The sequence below is a fragment of the Primulina eburnea genome, chromosome 18 (genome assembly GCF_022965805.1).
Source record: "Primulina eburnea isolate SZY01 chromosome 18, ASM2296580v1, whole genome shotgun sequence".
In the NCBI taxonomy this organism is placed as follows: domain Eukaryota; kingdom Viridiplantae; phylum Streptophyta; class Magnoliopsida; order Lamiales; family Gesneriaceae; genus Primulina; species Primulina eburnea.
The window spans coordinates 3,538,301-3,559,233 of record NC_133118.1 but is presented as its reverse complement, the minus strand read 5'-3'; the positions used below and the strand labels follow the sequence as shown (position 1 = coordinate 3,559,233).

At 36.0% G+C, this 20,933-nt stretch overlaps 2 protein-coding genes across 2 annotated transcripts; both read left to right on the top strand.

The window, feature by feature from the left end:
- The first annotated feature begins 4,036 nt into the window (after window positions 1-4,036).
- LOC140819327 (auxin response factor 5-like) lies at window positions 4,037-10,110 on the top strand. Its single transcript, XM_073179362.1, has 14 exons — window positions 4,037-5,092; window positions 5,282-5,394; window positions 6,150-6,248; window positions 6,374-6,430; window positions 6,521-6,673; window positions 6,781-6,865; window positions 7,002-7,092; window positions 7,196-7,360; window positions 7,474-7,596; window positions 7,710-7,785; window positions 7,858-7,993; window positions 8,070-9,292; window positions 9,409-9,596; window positions 9,731-10,110. The coding sequence occupies exons 1-14, from the start codon at window positions 4,990-4,992 to the stop codon at window positions 9,885-9,887; spliced, it is 2,769 nt and encodes a 922-aa protein (XP_073035463.1). The 5' UTR covers window positions 4,037-4,989; the 3' UTR covers window positions 9,888-10,110.
- A 666-nt stretch (window positions 10,111-10,776) lies between these two features.
- Window positions 10,777-20,342, top strand: LOC140819769 (uncharacterized). Its single transcript, XM_073179966.1, has 6 exons — window positions 10,777-11,227; window positions 17,766-17,900; window positions 18,027-18,117; window positions 18,274-18,368; window positions 19,632-19,799; window positions 19,876-20,342. Exons 1-6 carry the CDS (start codon window positions 10,876-10,878, stop codon window positions 20,043-20,045), a joined length of 1,011 nt encoding a protein of 336 aa, XP_073036067.1. The 5' UTR covers window positions 10,777-10,875; the 3' UTR covers window positions 20,046-20,342.
- Window positions 20,343-20,933: the final 591 nt, after the last annotated feature.

Genomic DNA, 20,933 nt, shown 5'->3' with positions numbered 1-20,933 from the left:
CGAAGAATTGTTTCTGGAAGTTCAAAGAACAAAACTCTTCTATATTTTTCCTTCTTCTGTTTCCAAAATGTATCACTAAAAGATTTTGATTATTATATAATTTTGTACAACCCACTTTGACAGGAGTTACACCAACTGCCTACCGAAACTTCTAATAAAGAACTTTTATCAAACATGTGAAATTCTTGTTGAAGGACTCCTTCACAAAATTACAAACAACTTATCCAAATTAATAAAACACTTGAGATTGATGGTGAGTAGATAATCAACATTGAGTGATCCTTCAAAATGATCTGATAATGCTTTTGGTTGTGTGCTTGAGGATTTCAGTAGAGTTTCTTGAACTTTGAAATAATGTTGATTGCATAATGTATAGTTCGAAAAACAACTTGCAACATTCAACCTTAAACGGCTATAAACAACTCATACAAGGTTATTATAAAAAATAGTACTAAATACCACATATCTTTTGTCTCATACCGAAAATAGTATGTCAAATTTAATGACCACCCTGATATCAAATAACAATAGTGAATCTGCCTTATGTTTCAAAAACATTCTCTGATTTGGGATCTTTCGAAAAATAAGTCTGACCGTTGAAGGAAACTATCAGAGTATTGCTGAAAATTTAATTTCGGGAGGTCTACTGATTTATTTTCTAAGATCGGAAGAGATATTTGTAAAGGTCTGCTATTTTGAAGGTCTACTAATTTGAACGAATTAGCTTTTTCTGTTATGTTTTACTATCATATAACCAAAATTAAAACTGTTTCAACGGTTAGATATTAGATAAATTAGGAGTGCATCTGATAATTAATATAGAAATGTTGCAAGATCCTAGATTTTTAGAAATTGCTCTGGATTCCTCTAAACTCTCGAGGGATTTGTAAAATGCAAATAAGATATAAAATTAGGGTAACTAGTAATACTATATACCACAACAAATTGAAGAGATCCTCGAGAAATAAGAAAAAAATTCTTTTAACCTTAACGGAAATTCTAGGTTTTGGATATCCAAAATTTTGAAATTCCATTAAGGTTACGAAAATTTATTCTTATTTCTTGAAAATCTCTTCAAAATTTTTTTTTTGTGCAGCATAGTATAGCTTGTTGTCATAATTTTGTAGTGTATTCTAAATTTCTCTAAGATCGATCTAGATTTTAGAGAAATTCGGGACAATTTCTATGGATTTAAGATAGGTTATTTGAAAATTTTTGAAATACCTAAGCTTAAAGGAGCAGTTCGGAATAATTGAAAAATGCGAGAGTGAATCACGATAGTGTCATACAATGAGGGACTAATTTGCGATTAATCCAATTTATTTAAGAGGAGTTGGGCTTGATTACCATTAGTTGTTAATGGAAATATTGTCAACGGAAAGAAAACAAGAGAAATCAAAACGATGATTAATTTGACAGTCGGTAAAGAAGAAGGATGATTTCAAGAAAAACGTCAAACAAGAGATACCAAAATGAGTATTAACTCCAATAATAATTCTTAAATTCGTAAAAGAGTAGGTTTTTTGTAAGACGGTCTCACAAATCTTTATCTGTGAGACATGTTAACCCTACCGATATTCACAATAAAAATTAATACTTTTAGCATAAAAAGTAATACTTTTTCATGATGTCCCAAATAAGAGATCCGTCTCACAAAATCCGACAAGTGAGACTATCTCACACGAATTTTTGTCTTTGTAAAAACTTTTATTATAAAATAATAATAATAATAATAATAATAATAATAACAATAATACTAACAACACCTATAACAATAGTTTGTAAAATTGTTGTTGTAATAGTATAAATAATGAACTAATAATTATTAAAAAAATTAAATATTATTTGTTTTTATTGTTGCTGTTTTTATTATATTATAATAATTCAGTACCCTAGAATAACCGCCTAGCGACATGATATAATTTTGAACCAATCTGAAATATCTTTTAACACAATATATCAAGGACAGAAATTTGTGTGAGACGGTCTCACGTGTTTTGTAAAACAGATATCTTATTTGGATCATCCATGAAAAAATATTATTTTTTATGCTAAGAGTATTATTTTTTATTGTGAATATCGGTAGGGTTGACCCATCTCACCAATAAAGATTCGTGAGATCGTCTCACAAGAGATCTACGCTCTATCTATCTAATTACATAAATGAATAATTATTTTTAATATTTTGCAAATGTCATAACTCATAACCTTAGGGTTCTACTAAAATAATTATATTAAATATGATTTTTTTAAATAATTATTATCATTTGATAATAATAGAAAAGTCCCCAGCCTTGAGTGGCCCAAACATGAGAAGAAGAAAACCTCGTAATCTACGCGTTAAAGTACGTCTTTCTTAATATTACATGCCATCACATCCCTATCTATCTATATTACATTGTTATTTTATTTTATTACAAAGCTGGAATTTTGAGGTATTTGCAATTTGATATGAACACAAGAGAATTCAAGTATTGTCATATGAATCAAATTGGTTCTTATAAAACAATGAATTTGTAATTGAAATTTTACGGGTTGTAATTTAGTGTCGAAGGGCGTAAAAAAAAACTCAACATCTTTTGATCATGTTTATTCGTGTTTTTAGGTATATGCATATTTTTATATGAAAAGAAACTTGTTCTTTTTTTATTTTGACCTTATCACCAATTGATATTGCGAGACATCTAAGTTATGCCCTTACGGGTTTAACTCTATCATAAAACGTCAATGATATATATATATATAAAGTTTTTGTGAGTCAACATTGTAAAATCACCCCGTATCATCCAAATCAAGTACGACTGTACTATGGACTCATGTAGTAACTATTTCGTAATCATATTCGTTTTACAAAAATAGTTAATCCAAATTGTTATAAGAGTCCGTTACAATCACTTATAAAACAATTTTAATCTTTTATCTTCGATAATGAAATCACAAACATAACACAAAAAGTTACGATCTAGGAAACCCCAACTCGAATATATTGACCGAGTTTGTGACATAGTTAATGATCTATAGAAAATTTGAAATTCTGGGTTAGGTTTCCTTTTACATCCATGATAATTTTATTTGAATCACAAATTTTTTTTGAGACGATTTGTGGTCGGATATCTTATTCGGATAATCAATAAAAAATAATATTTTTATACCAAAAATATTATTTATCATTGTAAATATGAATAGAGTTAATCCGTCTCAAGAATAAAGATCCGTGAAACCGTCTTACAAGAGACCTATTACATTTGAATAAGATAAATTTTCAAATAAATTCATTTTTAATAGATTCGACCCGACTCGAGAGCGTCTAGATTTATTTTTTGAAAAATACTTTCGATACATATATAAATCTCTAATGTGTCTATCTACAGTAAATGTTATCTGAGAGACTTTTGTAGTTTCTATTTTGAACTTTTTACTTCCTTCACAATATCTACAACTAGGTGTTGGGAGTTACCTTTTATTTTCTAATTTTTAGCTCTTTGGCAGATTTCAAACCACTAACGTCTTAATTTTTTCCCTCATATTTCAAAAAAATTGACAATTAAGTAATTTTCCAAACTAATGTTTTTCGCCTTCGAGCTTGCGTAGAACTTTTGATTATAGCTAACTGAAAATCTGATTGTCAGCGAATAACTATACAAAACTACTTCGTCTGTTTAATCGGGAATATTAGTATCTTTATTGTTATTAAGACAAGTATCCTCCTTCTTACCAATAAAATCTACTAGATGTCTCGTTTTTCTTGAACGAATTTGATGATAACGTGGACATATTCTCGATGTTCTACCGATCGTGGTTCGAATCCTGTGATTAATTTGTTTATCCATCGAGAACTTTTTTTAATGATTTTTTTTATTTAATCTAAATTTAAAGCCCAAACTTTTTTTAATGATTTATTTTATTTTATCTAAATTTAAAGTCAAAAAATATTAAAAAAAAACATAGTGTATGTGTGTGTGTGGGTGAATGAGAATAACTAATTAAACTACATTCTCTCTTGTTTATTAAACGGAAAGTGTGAAAATACAAGCAAAAGGTAGTTTATATTACACATAGTTTAAAGCATTCTGACTCAATGGGGGAGTACGATTTTTCGTGTGGGAGTAGCGTACGTCTGCTGCTTAATTGCACATTTTCTTTTTCTAGTTTCTTCAGCTACAAATTTCTCAGCCTAAAGCTGCCACAGGATCAACTATTTTCAGCGGAAGTGTGCGCAGTTAATTAAGGCATGCACTCTCTTCCCCAGTTTTAAGCCGACCCCATCAGTAAAGTTATCGGATAATAACAAGATTCAACAACAGTGGGAAAAAGATTGAATCTTTTTGTGTTGTTTTGATTTAGAGAGGCAAAGTGGAGAAGGGTCTTGCTTTGTTTTTCTCAAAGGCCATTGAAAGGTCGATATCTTTTGAGGAGAAAAATAAAGGGGAAAAGAGTGGGGTGAAAAAAGGGTGAAAGCACTCGATAATCCGACCACTCATGCTTTGGCAGGCGTGCTTGATGCAAGAAAACTGACCCCTCTAAATAATTTTGAGGGTATGATCATTTGTTTTTTGGTTCACTTTTATTTCCTTTTGTTGTCCGATGTGGGGTTATTGGTGGAATGAGTAGAAGAGGGAGCCCCACTTAGATTTTTCAGTGAGCTTTTCAGTGTGTGTTTGGTTTCTTGGTTTTGGATTCTTGAGGCATGCTGTCTTTGTTGTTTGATTGGTTCCTTTCGTGCTACTAGATTCTCTGAGTATTTGTCTTGGTCTTATTCTTCTGTTTTACTAAGAAAATATTGTGTGAGTTCTTGAAGGGTTATGTTGTGTTTTCATGTTGTGGGGTAGGGTAGTCTAGTCTCCTTTCCTTTTCTTCATGTTGGGTGGAAAAATCCAATTTTTTGTTCTTGATTTAGTTCTGTGATACAAAAGTATGGGCTATTTTGGAGTTTTTTGGGGATTGTAGAGAAGGGTGGGGAAGAGACATGCACATCCCATCCATACACAAATGGGTTCAGTTGAAGAAAAACTCAAACCAGGAGGTTTGATCAGTGGAGCGGACAATTTGCTTGAAGGGATGAAATTATTGAAAGAATTGCAGGATCAGAATGGTAAATTTACTCCCTTTCAATTTCTTACTCTTTCTGTGAATTATTTTGTGAAGAAATGGAAAATGCTAGTATGATGCATAGTTTTTCCACCTAAAATACAGATGGTCCCCACTGAAAATTATGGGTTCAAGATTGTCATTTTCTATAGTTTTCTTCTAAATCCATGGAAATGGTATATGTGTATGGCAGGTGTAAGGAAACCAATAAATTCTGAATTATGGCATGCTTGTGCTGGTCCACTGGTTAACTTACCTCAGATTGGAAGCCTTGTGTATTATCTTCCACAAGGACATAGTGAACAGGTTTGTTTCTTTTTATAGTTTTTGCTGCTAAACTATTGTTGCATAGAGGAAATCCATTACGAGCAGGGCAGTGAACCCTGAAACAAAAAAAAAAGTAAATTAATTGAATGTGTTATTTATGTATGATTCACCACTATAATGAATGCATTATGTTGCCTCTGCTAAATTCTCGGGTCTGCTTTGGAGGATGCAGAATGACCGTTGATGGTCTTGTTATTGTTACTGTTTTTCTTCATTGTTGAGTAAAAAAAAATGTAAAATTCAAGGTTTACCGGTTATATTAGATTATTATCAAGATTCTCCCGATTTACATTCTGCAAGAAAAATGTGCTAAATGATGACCATTTATTGAGATTCGGCATAATTTTACCGTTGCGAATATTACTCAATCTAGAATCGCGTGTATTTGGATGAAGAAATCATGGTCTTACTGTTGGCAGCGAATGGAAATTAGAATTTAAACTTTTTCCCAGAGTACATGAATTTCTGGCTTTCCGACAGGACATATACTTTTCTGATTTCAAAGAATCCTATTCTGTTGTGCATGCATATAAATTTTTATTGGCATCTGAAAAAATCCTATTCTGTTGTGCAGGCATATAAATTTTTATTGGCATCTGAGAAACTTGAAATTAGAACAAACTGTGTGTTGAGGCAGTTTTAACTTTTAAAGGCAATTTTGTGTGTGTATCTTGAATTATTATCCGAGTTTATGCCTGAGATGTGGAAAGCCATACGACTATTGTTTGCAACAGGTTGCAGTTTCCACCAATAGGGCAGCAACATCACAAATACCCAACTATCCAAATCTCCCCTCTCAGTTGTTGTGCCAAGTGCACAAAGTTACACTTCATGTATGCCTCTCTTCACACATAAATATATGTACATACGTGCATATATTTATTTTTTACGGAGAAAGAATGGATTTTATACTGAATAAGTGGGCCTTATGCTGAGTACGTCGTTTTTTTATCAATAGGCGGACAAAGACACAGATGAGATCTATGCTCAAATGAACCTTCAGCCAGTCAACTCTGTAAGTCTAGCCACGTTTTAGCATGTATCGAGATATAATTTTAAAAATATCGAGTGGGGATTATCCTTTGATCTGTCCTATATTTTTCAGGAGAAAGATGTATTTTCCATACCGGACTTTGGACTGAAGCCCAGTAAACATCCAACTGAATTCTTCTGCAAGACTTTAACAGCCAGTGATACTAGTACACATGGTGGCTTCTCAGTACCCCGGAGAGCTGCAGAAAAGCTCTTTCCACAATTGGTGTGGCATTTTTTTTTCTCTGTTATCTTCTAGTACCTACGTGTATACGATGACGATTAATTTACTTCCGTAAATTTGTCATTTAAATCATTCTTAATTTTTTTCAGGATTACTCTATGCAACCTCCAACTCAAGAACTAATTGTCCGAGATCTGCATGATAATACCTGGACGTTCCGTCATATATACAGGGGTAAGCTTGCTGTAACCTTTTCTGGTTCCTTTTGCTTCATAGGTTTATTCATGGTTTCTAAAAATTTCCTTCTATTGTGTTATATTATGGAAAAGAAATGCTTTCTTGGAATTACACATATTCCCATCTTGTTTAGGGCAACCTAAGCGGCATCTTCTCACCACTGGTTGGAGTATGTTTGTTGGTGCGAAGCGGCTCAGAGCTGGTGACGCTGTCTTGTTTATCAGGTACAACACTTGAGATGACTCCTTGATTTTACTGTACCATAATTGTATCATTTGTATATATTCATTCAAAGATGAATGTAAATATCACCAAATTTTATTCTAGAGATGAAAAGTCACAATTGTTGCTGGGAGTGCGGCGTGCTAATCGTCAGCAAACAACACTGCCTTCTTCAGTTTTGTCTGCTGATAGCATGCACATAGGAATCCTTGCTGCTGCTGCTCATGCTTCAGCTAACAGAAGCTCCTTTTCAATCTTCTATAATCCAAGGTATCCGAATCCATTTTTCAAAAATAATCTGAATACATTGTACTTGAGGCCTAATATTGATATGGAAATAAAAATTTTCAAGTAGATCATTCTGAAGTTTTAAGAATTTTCAGGGCCTGCCCTTCGGAATTCGTCATCCCATTGGCCAAGTATCGAAAAGCATTGTATGGCACCCAACTCTCTGTGGGTATGAGGTTTGGTATGATGTTTGAAACCGAAGAATCAAGTAAAAGAAGGTAAAATCGATACTGTTTGCACCAAGCAAGAAATATTTGCACGACTAGCTCCATTTTACCTCTTTTCTTTTACAGCCATTCTGTTCTTTGAAGTTTTTCCATTGTTTCTATAGATACATGGGCACAATTGTTGGAATAAGCGATCTTGATCCATTGAGATGGCCCAACTCGAAGTGGCGCAGTCTTCAGGTGATTAAACTTAATGCTTAAGATTTTACTAGTTTAAGCATTGTTTGACTTCGTACTTAACTCAAATGACAGGTTGAGTGGGATGAGCCGGGGTGCGGTGACAAGCCAAATAGAGTTGGCCCATGGGAAGTGGAGACTCCTGAAAGTCTCTTCATTTTTCCATCACTAACAGCCAATCTAAAACGTCCATTCCACTCGGCTTTCTTAGGTAATTTTCTGCTTTCCACAATGACTAATGTGTCTTGTCTTCCTATGTGGTAATAAACATAGCTGTCTTATGTCAGGTGTACAACCAGAGTGGGGCGATATGTTGACATATAGGCCATTCCTCAGAGTTCCAGATGCTTCACCAGGAGATCTTCAATGCCCCTCAATTTCGAGCCTCTGGCCTGAGCAACTAATGAAGATGCTTATAAAACCTCACAGTTTGGTGACTCCTTTAGATAATACACCTCCTATGCAAGACTTATCAGTCAAAGATGTACTCCAAGAAGCGAAGTCATTGATTCACCCGACAATCAGGAAACCTGAGTCGACCCCTCTGGAAAATGTGTTTCCTCAAGGACAAAGCCATCCTCCAAGTGTTGTTACCCAACAAAATATCTCAAACTCCAGTATTTTAGTACCGGGAAAACCATCATCACCCAAAAAACTCGGGAACCAAACATCAGGAGCTGGTTCTGAATCATCTAAGTTGGAACCTATGTTTGCCATGGACCAGCTGCCTTCGCAGGCTGCCGTAAATGATTGCATGGTCCCAAACCAGATTAATGGCACATTAGCTTCACAAACAAGTTTGTGGACCACACATCCGCGGGGTGGAATCGATCCGAACCAAGTTGTCGAGTCTGCTAGTGCCAATACATATCTTCAATATCCTGGACAGTTTGAATTTGACCCGATCTCTCAATCACGACCTCAATCTGGATCTGTTCGGAGTTCGGGATCGTTTTCCATGTTTGAGAAATCCGAATTACCTGCTACATTATCCGATATGTCTTATCCGATGCAGTATTCTGTGGACCAACACTTGTGGGATTCTCATTTTAACGAAGTAAAAGCTGTTTCCCATGCTCAACTTCCTATCCTGTTACCCCGTCAAGGCATGCCTAATCTTCAATACAGTTCGTGTGGGATAAAAGACTTATCAGATGAGAACCATAACCAGAGTGACATATATAGCTGCCTCAATCTTGATGGAAGTAACAGTGGAAGCACGATAATTGGTCCTTCAGTTTCGAGCACGTTGTTGGATGATTTTTGCGCGCTAAAGAATACCGATTTCCAGAATCCGTCTGATTATCTTGTCAATAACTTCTGCCCAAACCAAGACATCCAATCCCAGATAACGGCAGCCAGCCTTGCAGATTCTCAGAATGTTCCTCTGCAAGAATATGCAGACAACTCGGGAGTGACTTCTTCGAGCAATGTGGATTTTGAAGACAACAATCTTTTGCAGCATAGTTCGTGGCAGCAGGTGACCACACGATTCCGAACTTACACAAAGGTAGCCATTTTTACAACACTAGAATTATTGTAAATTTTTTTGTCATACACAAAGGTGGAAGTTGCGCGATTTGAAAAATGCAATCAACAAATTTACGATACAATGTTTCCTGACAGATTCAAAAGGCAGGATCTGTTGGGAGGTCGATTGATGTCTCAAGTTTTAAAAACTATGACGAGCTGCGTTCAGAAATCGAGCAAATGTTCAGTCTCAAGGACTTGCTCAATGACTCAAGCTCTGGATGGAAGCTAGTGTATGTAGATTTCGAAAATGACGTGCTTCTTGTGGGGGACGATCCATGGGAGTAAGTCTCACTTATCTTCCTCTATTCGATAAGAATAAGTTCGTATGGAGAAACTCTTGCTCAAACTGTCAAAACAGCTCATTGTAATACTTGATTTATTTCTTGAAAATCTAACGGGGCGCGGCATTTTTCAGGGAGTTTGTTGGTTGTGTAAAATGCATCAGAATCTTATCGCCATCTGAAGTTCAGCAGATGGGGGAAGAGGGAATGCGACTTTTAAACTCGGCTGGAGTGCAAGGTGTCAACTGTTTAACTTATGGTGCTGGACGTCGCAAAGACGGCTCTAACTGAATTTGTTTGCTACTTTCCAGACGAGAATCTCGGATTGTTAAATACAATGGATCAATGTCTAAACTCACATTGGTAGCAAATCTTTGTCTGAATCTCACATGTTTGTTTGGTTTCAGCATGTTGTTTGTAGGGGTAAAATCAATGTAATCTACTACCAGCAGAGGAGGCAGGTTTTGTAGCGTAAGATTGATGATTTATCCGATGAAAACTAGGTTAAAGTGAATCCAATTTTAAAATTTGGCCCCTCTTTCAAAATGTGCCATCAATTTTGAGTATTGAAATTTGAAAGAGATCGTTGAAATTTTCGAATAAGGTTTGGTCGACTCTACTATTGGAATTTCATAACCTGAAAATCGATTTACATTTGAATATTCATCAATATAAATTCAATTCCAGTTTTGCTCTATTATTATTATTAATCATTATCAATTAAATGATGTTATCGTTTGTACAGTGTTTGATCGTTGCAGGCGTGTCAGATACGCGAGTGTCAAAATGTAAAAATGCAGTAAATCTAACTTCTAAATCATGCAAATGAGAACTTCGATTCAACAATCATTTATGATTTCATAGATTAAACGTAAAAAAACAAGAATTAATCTCTAAAAGTGATGAAAATGGAGTTGGAAACTTTAGTAATAGCAATCGAAATTAACTTCGAAAATCTTCATAAGACATATTAACATGAATTTTTTTTCTTAATGAGTTTAGCGAAGTTAGAGATCAGTATCATAAAATTATTCGCTGAGTCGGATCTCACAAAGATTTTTGTGTTATTTTTTAAATTCAATTTTTATGTAAAATGGAGCAAATATAAAAGATATAAAATTGAAAACAATGAAATTTGGAAAAACAAAGAAAAGTCTGATAAAAACGAGCAGATTTCAAAACGACGGCGTGGCATAAACACTAACCCCATAGTCTAAAACCCTCTAGTAAGCCACAGATCACTGCATTTCTCAGCTACGACGTCATCTCCCAGAACGCGATGAGAAGAGTTACGGGGCTCTCAGCCGTCCGCCGCGCCGTCGATGGTTTCTGCGCCACGAATTTGCGGGCTGGAAATCCAGTGTATCGCCACCCTCTGTCCCAGGTTGCTCTTTTCAGCACGTCGAACAACAATTCCTCGGCGAGATCTCATTGGTTCTCGTACGATAGGATCTCCAACCGCTCTTCCCGTGCAGCTGCACATGCCGTGGCTGGGACCATGCTGTTTTCAGTCGCCACCACGGCGCTTGTTGAAGAGGTTCACGCGAAAGAGCCCGTACAGGCGAAGTTCCGGCCAAATGATGTCGTTCTTTACCAATACGAAGCTTGCCCGTTCTGCAATAAGGTTAAAGGTATTGTTGCTATTCTTTTCTCACTTCATATGTGTGTGTGTGTGTGTGTGTGTGTTTGTGTCTGTATTTGCGTTTGTTGAGCGATAATCGATGAAGATGAAGTTTCTGAGAGAAGTGTCTAATATGTCTTGGGTGTGTGTTACTTTTGTTATGAATAATTACACTGATGCATTATATTAATTTAGTTATATCTCTAAATACTTGTATTGCGATCATTTTCAGTATGAATGAAAAATTTTAAGCTTTCTTCTTCCCCAAGTCTCTGCCTGGTCGAGCTTTCTAGAAAAAAAGCGATGCGGAATATCGATCACATTCTGCTTCATGTTCTGCTGTATTTTTATGGCTTTGCCCTTTTCCTGAATACTTTTGGAGCACGCCGCTCACATAGAGAGTGTATTTGGTATGTGATCAAGGAAGTATCATTGAAATGTTATGATCCCATATCGGCTCTACAAGCAATTAGCAATTATAGAGTGGCTGGTAAGTTTGAGAAGCTCTTCCACCAGGTAACAAGTTTGACGAGGTGTGGCTCATTTGGATCTGGGTCATACTCTTGGACTTATGGCCTAACAGAGTCAATTGTTTTACTCTCACGTGTTCTGTTTGTGTATAAACTCCGTTTCTTGGGGTTTGTTGTATAAGTGACATATTTTGTGGAGTTAAAGAACATGAAATAAGGTTTGGTTTGAAATTTTGGTTGTTTCATTAATTATTTAGTACCTGAGATTTTTTAAAGATTAGTCACAGGTTTTAGTACATTATGAAAGTTGTGGATTGATAAATATATTAGGAAAAAATGGTGTGATTTACAGACTAATTTGATACAACAGTTAACAGTAATGTGGATGTTGCAATTAAGAACACAGTAGCAATACTAAAGTATTAATGAAGCTTCATTTAGGATAAATTGTGGTAATGGTAGTATATAGTTTGTGGCTTTTGATAGAAAAAATAGAATTGTAGTTTGTTTTGGACCATGGATTTTGGTCATAGGATTGGACAGGGGGAAAATGTCCGTTCAAGTTTGAACTGCAGTAGTAGTGATCTCAATAATAAGGGTATAATTCCTTGGTACCATTTTATATTATTTGAAAATAATTTCTAAAGAATTCCATGTGAGAGGGTCCACTTTTAAGTCTTCAGAATGCAATGTTCTTTTATAATAATTATAATATAGTTTAGACATTATTACAGAGTACGCAAAACAATGTACGATGACACTTAGATATTTTTTGCATCACTCAAAAACGGTAAGAGGAATTTGTAGTGGGAATTGGATTGACCCATTTCGTTATATCATACTCACACAATGGGTGTGCTGTAAGTGCTGTCTCTGGATGCAGGATTAGACTAGATCTGCAACAAGCCTCCAACTATGCTTATCCGTGTGTAACTGTGTATTAAACATTTAAGTTTGATATAATTAACTTGACATAAAATTGTGGAAGATGTTTTGGTGTAAAGCTTCTATTCACACGATGAAGTTAAAACAATTTGTCTTCTCTTTAGAAAAACCAATTTTTAGGTTCCATCATGTTTCTTTAGAACTAAATATTTTACAGTTTCCAGTTATAGTCGGTATGAAAATATTTGTTATTACTTTTGTATCAAGTGTGAAACAAAGATTAGATATGACAGGCCTGCATGGTAAAATGAGCATTATTTTAAATAGAAGCTGAATATATTGTTTTACTTTGTGCTTTGAAATTTGAATGAATGTATTGCTTGATCATCTAAGACTAAGTAATTGGGATGGATTTTTGTTTCAGAACTGCATGTTAGTGTAACTGCATGTGTATGAAAGTTGTCAAAAAAGGAAGAACACAATTGCTGGAAATAAAGAATTCCATTATATTTCGTTGAATATTTACAATCATTATCTCTAATTATATCTTCATATATTCAACACTCCCCCTCAAGCCAGTGAATTGATAACTGTCATTCCCTGCTTGGACACAATTTCTTGAAACAACAGACCATTTAATCTTTTGGTCAATATGTCGGCTAGCTGATTACCTGAAGAGAAATTAAGCCACTATCTAGCTCTCTTTAATGAAGTGTCTATCAACTTCAATGTGCTTTGTTCGATCGTGTTGCACTGGATTATGAGCAGTGCTAATAGCTGACTTGTTGTCACAATAGAGTCTCATAGGTCCACTCCTCGTTACTCTTAGATCGTCCAAAATAATCTTCAACCAAAGCAACTCACAAACCCCTCGAGCCATTGCTCTGAATTCTGACTCGACACTTGACCTTGCTACAACATCTTGTTTCTTATTTCGCCACGTGACAATATTCCCTCCAAGGAATGTACAATACCATGTAGTTGACCTTCTGTCACCAATTGATCCAACGTAATTCGCATTTCTGTAAGTTTCAAGTATCATATTGTCTTTTTGAACATAATTCCATTTCCCGGAATGCCTTTCTAGTATTGAAGTACCCTGTCAATTGCACGTAAATGTGTCTTTTGGGTCATTCATGAATTGACTGATCACACTTACAACATATGCTAGGTCCAGACTTGTGTGAGAGATAAACGACACGTTTCGCAATTTTGTCATCCCCGACCTCTCCAAGCTTATGATTGAATTCTATAGGTGTGTTCATTGGTTTACAGGCCAATTTCCCTGTTTCTCGGAGCTAATCAGTGATGTGCTTCCGTTGGGATATAAATATCTCTTGCTTCAAATATGCTACTTCAATGCCAAGGAAATACTTGAACTCCCCAAATCCTTAATTTTGAATTCAGTTGCTAGTCTCAGTTTAACGCTTGTTTCTCTTCTCATCATTCCCTATGATAATGTTGTCAACATAGACAAGTAAATAATGACTAACCCAGAATTCGAGTGTTTAATTAACAAAATATGGTCTTCCTGACTTTGTTTGTATCTCATGAATCGCATTACTCGTGTAAGTATTCCAAACCACGCCCGAGGAGATTGCTTGAGGCCATACATGGCCTTTTTCAATCTACATACCTGTCTCTTTCTTACATTTTTTTCATATCCCGATGGAATGTCCATATAAATCTCTTCCTCAAGGTTTTCATGTAAGAAGGAATTTTTTACATCAAATAGCTGCAATACCCATCCATAATTTGCTGCCAAAGATAATAGAACTCTAAATGCATTCATTTTAGCAATCGAAGCAAATGTTTCTTGATAGTCCACCCCATATGCCTGTGTATAACCCTTAGCTATCAGCCTAGCCTTACATCTCTCCAATGTGTCATCTGATTTATATTTCACTGTATATACCCATTTACACCTTACTGATTTCTTTCCCAAGGGCAAATCCGTAATCTCCAAGTGTTGTTTTTCTCCATAACTTCCATTTCCACATTCATAGCTTGTTTCCAGTTTTCATCAGACAATGCTTCAGATAGTATCATAGTGTGGAAGGGATATGAATGTTGTTCAAACTTACTAAGAGGCTTTTATGTGATTGTGAAAAATTATCAAATGTTATGACATGGGACAATGGGTAGTGTGGGTGTTTTATGCAATCTCTGGTTCCTTTGCGAAGGACAATAGGAAAGTGCAAGCTAGGGTCATCTACCGAGTGTGGTGTATGTTCATCGTGTGTGATGGGATTTTCAATTGTTACCTTAGGTGTAGAGCTCGGTTTGGACTCTTGGATTTGCACAAGTTCAGGGACCGAGGGGGCTTTCCGCCTTGAATATGTTCTACCAAACAATCTCGGGACATTTTCTGGGATAGATTGAGGGCTTGGCAGATGAGGACTGGAGAAGATAGGTAAAATAAAAGGATCATCATCCTCCTTATCTTCCAAACCTGGATGCTCCCCCTGAAGATGAGGAGCGGGGAAATAAAGTTCATTTTCATGGAATGTAACATCAACTGAAACAAACTACTTCTTGGAAGGAGGATGATAACATCTGTAGCCCTTTTGGGTTGATGAATGCTCAACAAACACATACTTGAGCTCTAGGATTCAACTTACCACAATTATGACTATGAACATGAACAAAACACACACCCGAACACTTTTGGTTGTAATTGATTAGCGTGTAGATCAGGAAAGGAGGTTGTGAGCATGTCAAGAGGACTTTATCACCTAAGACTTTATAGGGGAGCCGATTAATGAGATGGGCGGCTGTTACGACAACATCTCCCGAATAATACTTGCGTACTTAGGCATATGGTTCTGGAATAAAAAAGCACGAGTGATATTGAGCAAGTGACTATTTTTCCTTTCAGCAAGTCCATTTTGTTGTGGAGTATGGACACAATATGACTCATGGATAATGCCTTCTTTTTGAAAATATGAGTGAAGAACCTGATTAAAATTGTCTTTGGCATTATCAGACCCGAACCTTTTTATTTTGAACCCAAATTGGTTTTGAATCATGGTATGAAACTGTGATATGATAGAGCACACATCATATTTATGTTTGATCAAGAATATCCAACAGATGCGGCTCTATTGTCAATAAAAGAAAAGAACCAGCGAGTTCCAGAAACATTTGGAGTAGGAGACGGACCCCAAACATCGCTATGTATGAAATAAAAAGGGTTCGAACATCTTTTATTGCTTTGAGGAAAAGGTACACACTTGTGCTTTGCGAATTCACAAATGTCGTAAGAAAAAGGCTCAATATCTAATCCCTTAAATAAGCTAGGAAACAAGACTTGAGAGTTTGAAAGGACGGATGACCAAATCTACGATGTTGAAGCCAAATTTGTTATTGATTTGAGGAGAGAGGCAGAATTAAGTTGCTTGGGTAGATTGTTTGTTGAATCAAGGTAGTAAAGTCCGTCCCCTTCCTTAGCACCCCAATCGTTTTTCCCGATGCATGGTTCCTGAAAATCACAATAAGACGGGTAAAAAATCACATTGCAAGACAAGTCGAGTGTTAATTTATGTACAGAGATAAGGTTAGTGGACAGTTTGGGGACATGAAGCACTTGTTTTAAGGTAATGGAAGGACTTAACTCAGTGTCACCTAACCCTGCTAATGTGATTAATGAACCTTCAGCAGTAGTAATTTTTCTAGTGCTAGGACAAGGGGTATATGAACATAAAATTTGTGATGAGTGTATCGTGTGATCGGTGGCTTCGGAGTCTAAGGCCCACATGTTGGCAAAAGGGCTAGTGGAAGCATTGAATCCAATTGAAATAGGAAACTTAACAGACTGTGTCAATGAGAATGTACCTGGCGATTTCCCAAGAGAGGTCAAGAAAGCCCTTAGCCGCTAAATTTCTTCCTTGTTGAATTTCTTTGAAGGTGGAGTATTTGTGTGCTCAGTAGGCTGCTGGACAGTCATATGGGCTTGGCTCCCAGTCCTCTGTTGTTTTCCTTTATTGCCCTTATCCTTGTATGATGGTTTGCCGTGAATTTTCCAGCATCGATCAAGAGTATGCCCTGTTATGCGACATTTGGGACACCACAATTCATCTTTAGAGCCCTGGGACAGATTTCTTGGAGCAGTAGCCTTTCCAGGGTTGAGATGGTCACTGTTCCTATTAGTCACCAATGCGGAGCTCTCCACACTTTGAGGTTTAAGCATGACACCGCGCCTACTTTCCTCTGATCGAATGATGCCTATAACCTCATTAAAAGATGGAATTTGGTCCCTCCCAAGGATTTGAACACGGACTTGTCGAATTCAGGATTGAGTCCGACGAGGAAGTCATAGGCCCGATCTTGTTCGATGTAATTTTTCAGGATTGTTGCATCTTCCGGACACTTGGTCTCGAAGCATCGATAATGATCAATCTCTTGCCACAAGTTTTTTAGGGCATTGGCTGACTCTGTTACAGATTTATTTTCTTGAGTAGCAAAGCTTGTTTGTACTTTGATTTCATAAATTTGGGCAGCATCTCCCTTCTTGGAACATGTTTGGCGTATGCTGTCCCAAATCTCCTTGGCAGTGGTGAGAAACATGCATGATAAGGGAGTCTTCTTCATCCCATGCAGCGAACTTCGGGTCTTCTTTCTTCGGCCCACTGCCAACCAGATGGCTAAGCTTTCTTCTGCCCTTCAATGTGGTCCAGACGAGCTGGGACCATTTTTAAAAAGGTTTTTTCCATTCAACCGATAGGCAAAATAGATTTGCTGCAACTCTCCGACAGCTAGAAGGGTTTCAGGAATTCTGGCCTTTTCAGATATCGACAATTGCAAGAATAAGATATCGAAGGACCTGTAATATCAGACTAAAACAGTGCAAATGAATTTGCGTATTAGATCTGAATGGATCGAGCCTTACGGATCTGATACCATGTCAAACGAGGGAGAACACAATTGCTGGAAATACAGCGTCTCTTTGAATATTTACAATCATTAATATCCAAGTTATTGGCACACTAAGATAAAGAAAGAAAGGAAAGAGAACCGTACTCCCTTCAATTTAGGGATCACCTAAGTATCCTAATTTACAAAGATCTGATTCTGTCCATTATCTCTAATTATATCTTCAACAAAAGTATCTGTTCGATGTGTCGTCATCTGAAAGACTTTTTGTCCTGATAATAGTTATAGAATTGGCTAACTAATTGCACCCTTCTTTTCCAGCATTTCTGGACTACTATGATATTGCATACAAAGTAATAGAGGTCAACCCTATCAGCAAAAAGGAAATCAAGTGGTCTGATTACAAGAAAGTGCCTATATTGATGGTTGATGGTGAGCACATGGTTGACTCATCAGGTACATACTGCATTCAATTAACTGTCATCTAATGTTTCTCGAATTCTGAACACATGTAGAAAGTACTTTCTCATTTTTTGGAGGATTTAATATTAACTTTGTAACTTTCTTTCCTGATCTATCTAGATATAATTAATAAACTGGCCCAAAGGATTAATCTGACTGCACCAGCTGCTGATTCTTCCTCTGGAGATGATGAAGAGAAGAAGTGGCGAGGGTGTGTATTTCTTGACCTTGTTGCTTTTCTTTTATGGTCCTTTTCCTCTTTCCTGTATTCCTTGGTGGATATTATTAGGATGTGCTAGACGAAATAGTTTGTTAAAGCTTTTGTAATAGTCTTCTCTGTAACAATATCTTTCTGTTATTGTTGCAGCTGGGTAGACAATCACTTGGTTCACATATTATCACCTAATATCTATCGAAGCACCTCTGAAGCCATTGAATCATTTGACTATATCACCAGTCATGGTAAGATCTCACTGTCGCTTATAGCAGTGTTATAATTTAGAAATTCTGCAAATCTTAGGTAATCTCACGGTGCAGATTTATGTATTTATTATGATTATTAAAATTGGAATTTGCAAGCACATCTAATCTTAACTTGATTTTAGAGTTCGAACTATTATATTCATCACCAGCAGTGTTCTAAAAATCTACGCCTAGGACCGATTTTAGGCTAGTCGAAACTTTTAGGCGCCACCATATTAATCGGCCGCCGCCTGGCGCGAAAGCCGCCTATGCGATTTTACAATTAAAAATCCGCCTAGGCGGTTTACACTTTTAAAAAAAAAACAAATTATGATATTCCTAATTATAGTATATATACATATCACCGTCTAGCCGGATTTTTACTTTTAAAAAAAAACCAAATGAACTAGAAGAAGAAGAATTTGAATCGGATGAAGAGGAGGAAGAAGCCATGGATTTTGAGTTTGAATTCGATACAGAAGAAGTATTGGAAAACTATGGAGATGAACTAGAAGAGTTAGATGTTTAAGTTTAATATCTATATATTATGTTGGAAAAAATGTTGAACAAATTTAATTTTCATTGTACAACGGTTGTAGTAAAGTAGTAAACTGATGTGGATGATTCATATATAAAAATTTATTAATATATATTTATTATTACAATTTTAAATTTTATAATAATATATATTTCATATACAAACATAATACTCATGAACCACTTAATGAATTTAAGCTTTGAAAAAAACCGCCTAGACAACCGCTTAAGTAACCGCCTTAACCGCCTAGGCCCCGCCTAGTCGCCTAGGCGCTAGGCGGTAGGTAACCGCCCGCCTATCGCCTACCACTTTTTAGAACACTGATCACCAGCTATTCTGTGCTAAAAGAATATCAGAGCCTTATTTTGGTTCTCGATGTCATCAATAGTCCATGGATCAAATCAGCATTTTTTCCTTTTTTCTTGTTTGTTTTTCACAATTCTATTGCATTAAGTAACATATTTTGTCGATCAGGACCATCACGAAGAAAATAATCATAATTTGAGGTTGTAGTTTGATTGAAGCTCAGCAATTAAGTTTTTGCTTGGACCCCGGGGAATAGGGTTGACTGGGTGGATTGTTGTGCACACAGCTAAAATCCCTTTTCTAAATACTGTAATCGGCTATTACGAGTTGTTAGCAGCTATCCATTTTGATGATACATTCTTTCTGCCCCCGCCAGCGGGTATTACTTTAGACCCTGTTATTTGTTTTCACACGTGCAGGTAATTTCAGCTTCACAGAAAGATTGGTAGCCAAATATGCTGGAGCTACTGCAATGTACTTTGTTTCTAAGAGGCTGAAGAAAAAGTACAACATTACAGATGAGCGTGCCGCACTATATGAAGCTGCAGAAACATGGGTGGATGCACTCAATGGTCGAGAGTTTCTAGGTATGGCTAGTTACCTTCTGTAAGCCACATTCCTTGAGCTGCCCTCTCATTTTCATGGTGTTTTTTTCTTCACTAGGTGGAGTGAAGCCTAACTTGGCAGACCTCGCCGTCTATGGTGTTTTAAGGCCCATTCGCTATCTCAAATCTGGTAGAGACATGGTTGAACACACACGGATTGGTGATTGGTACTCTCGAATGGAAGATGCGGTAGGTACATCTTCCAGAATCCAGGCACAGCCAGAGTAGTCTCGGAAATTTTATTCGCCCTCTTGATGAAATTGATTCTGGATTTTCATTGCAATATATTAGTTAAGTCGCTATAGTCTGCAGTGAATTCTTTTTTGGGTAAATGGGTTGTGAAATACTTTCTTGTGGTAAAGATAAAGTCTATCATACTTGATTCCTAAATGTTTCTAAAACTGTGTATCGCGACGGAGCAGGATATTAATATCCCACTCCGAGGTTATAATTTTTGGGACATTGCAATTTAAACTGTCGATTTATTTGGGGAATAAAACGATATGATTTATTATTTTTCTTGGTCTTTTCATCTAATATGTTATTTCGATCATTTCGCATCTTCTATTCCAACTATTCCTTTTTGTTTTTCTTTTTAGCTCGGGGTGGAGTTTTGTTATAAAAGAGTTTCGAATCTGAGAGCTTATTTCAAAACGTAGGATTTTAAAATGTTATACGAGTTATAAATAATTAATAACTATTTTGTTATAAAAGAGTTTCGAACCTGAAAGATTATATCACAAGGAGATCACAAAATTTTAATGTAAGTTGAGTTATAAATAATTAACTATTTCGTAAACGATATATGCTTGTTACGTGATATCATGTCATTCACTATACGTGCATATATAAGATCCTAAACAACTTAAGTTGATTTTAGAATTTGATGTAGTTGTTGGATGTTAAAGTTGAATCTATAAGATCCTAAACAAACTAAGTTTATGACTTAATTGAAATAAATTCAGCTAATTAATATCATTCAAATATTTTGAAGTTGACTTTAGAATTTTTGATGTAGTTGTTAGATGATAAAGAGTGGTGATCAAGATTCAAGTCTTCTAATAAATAACACACACATACACAAAAAAAAAAAAAAATATATATATATATATATAT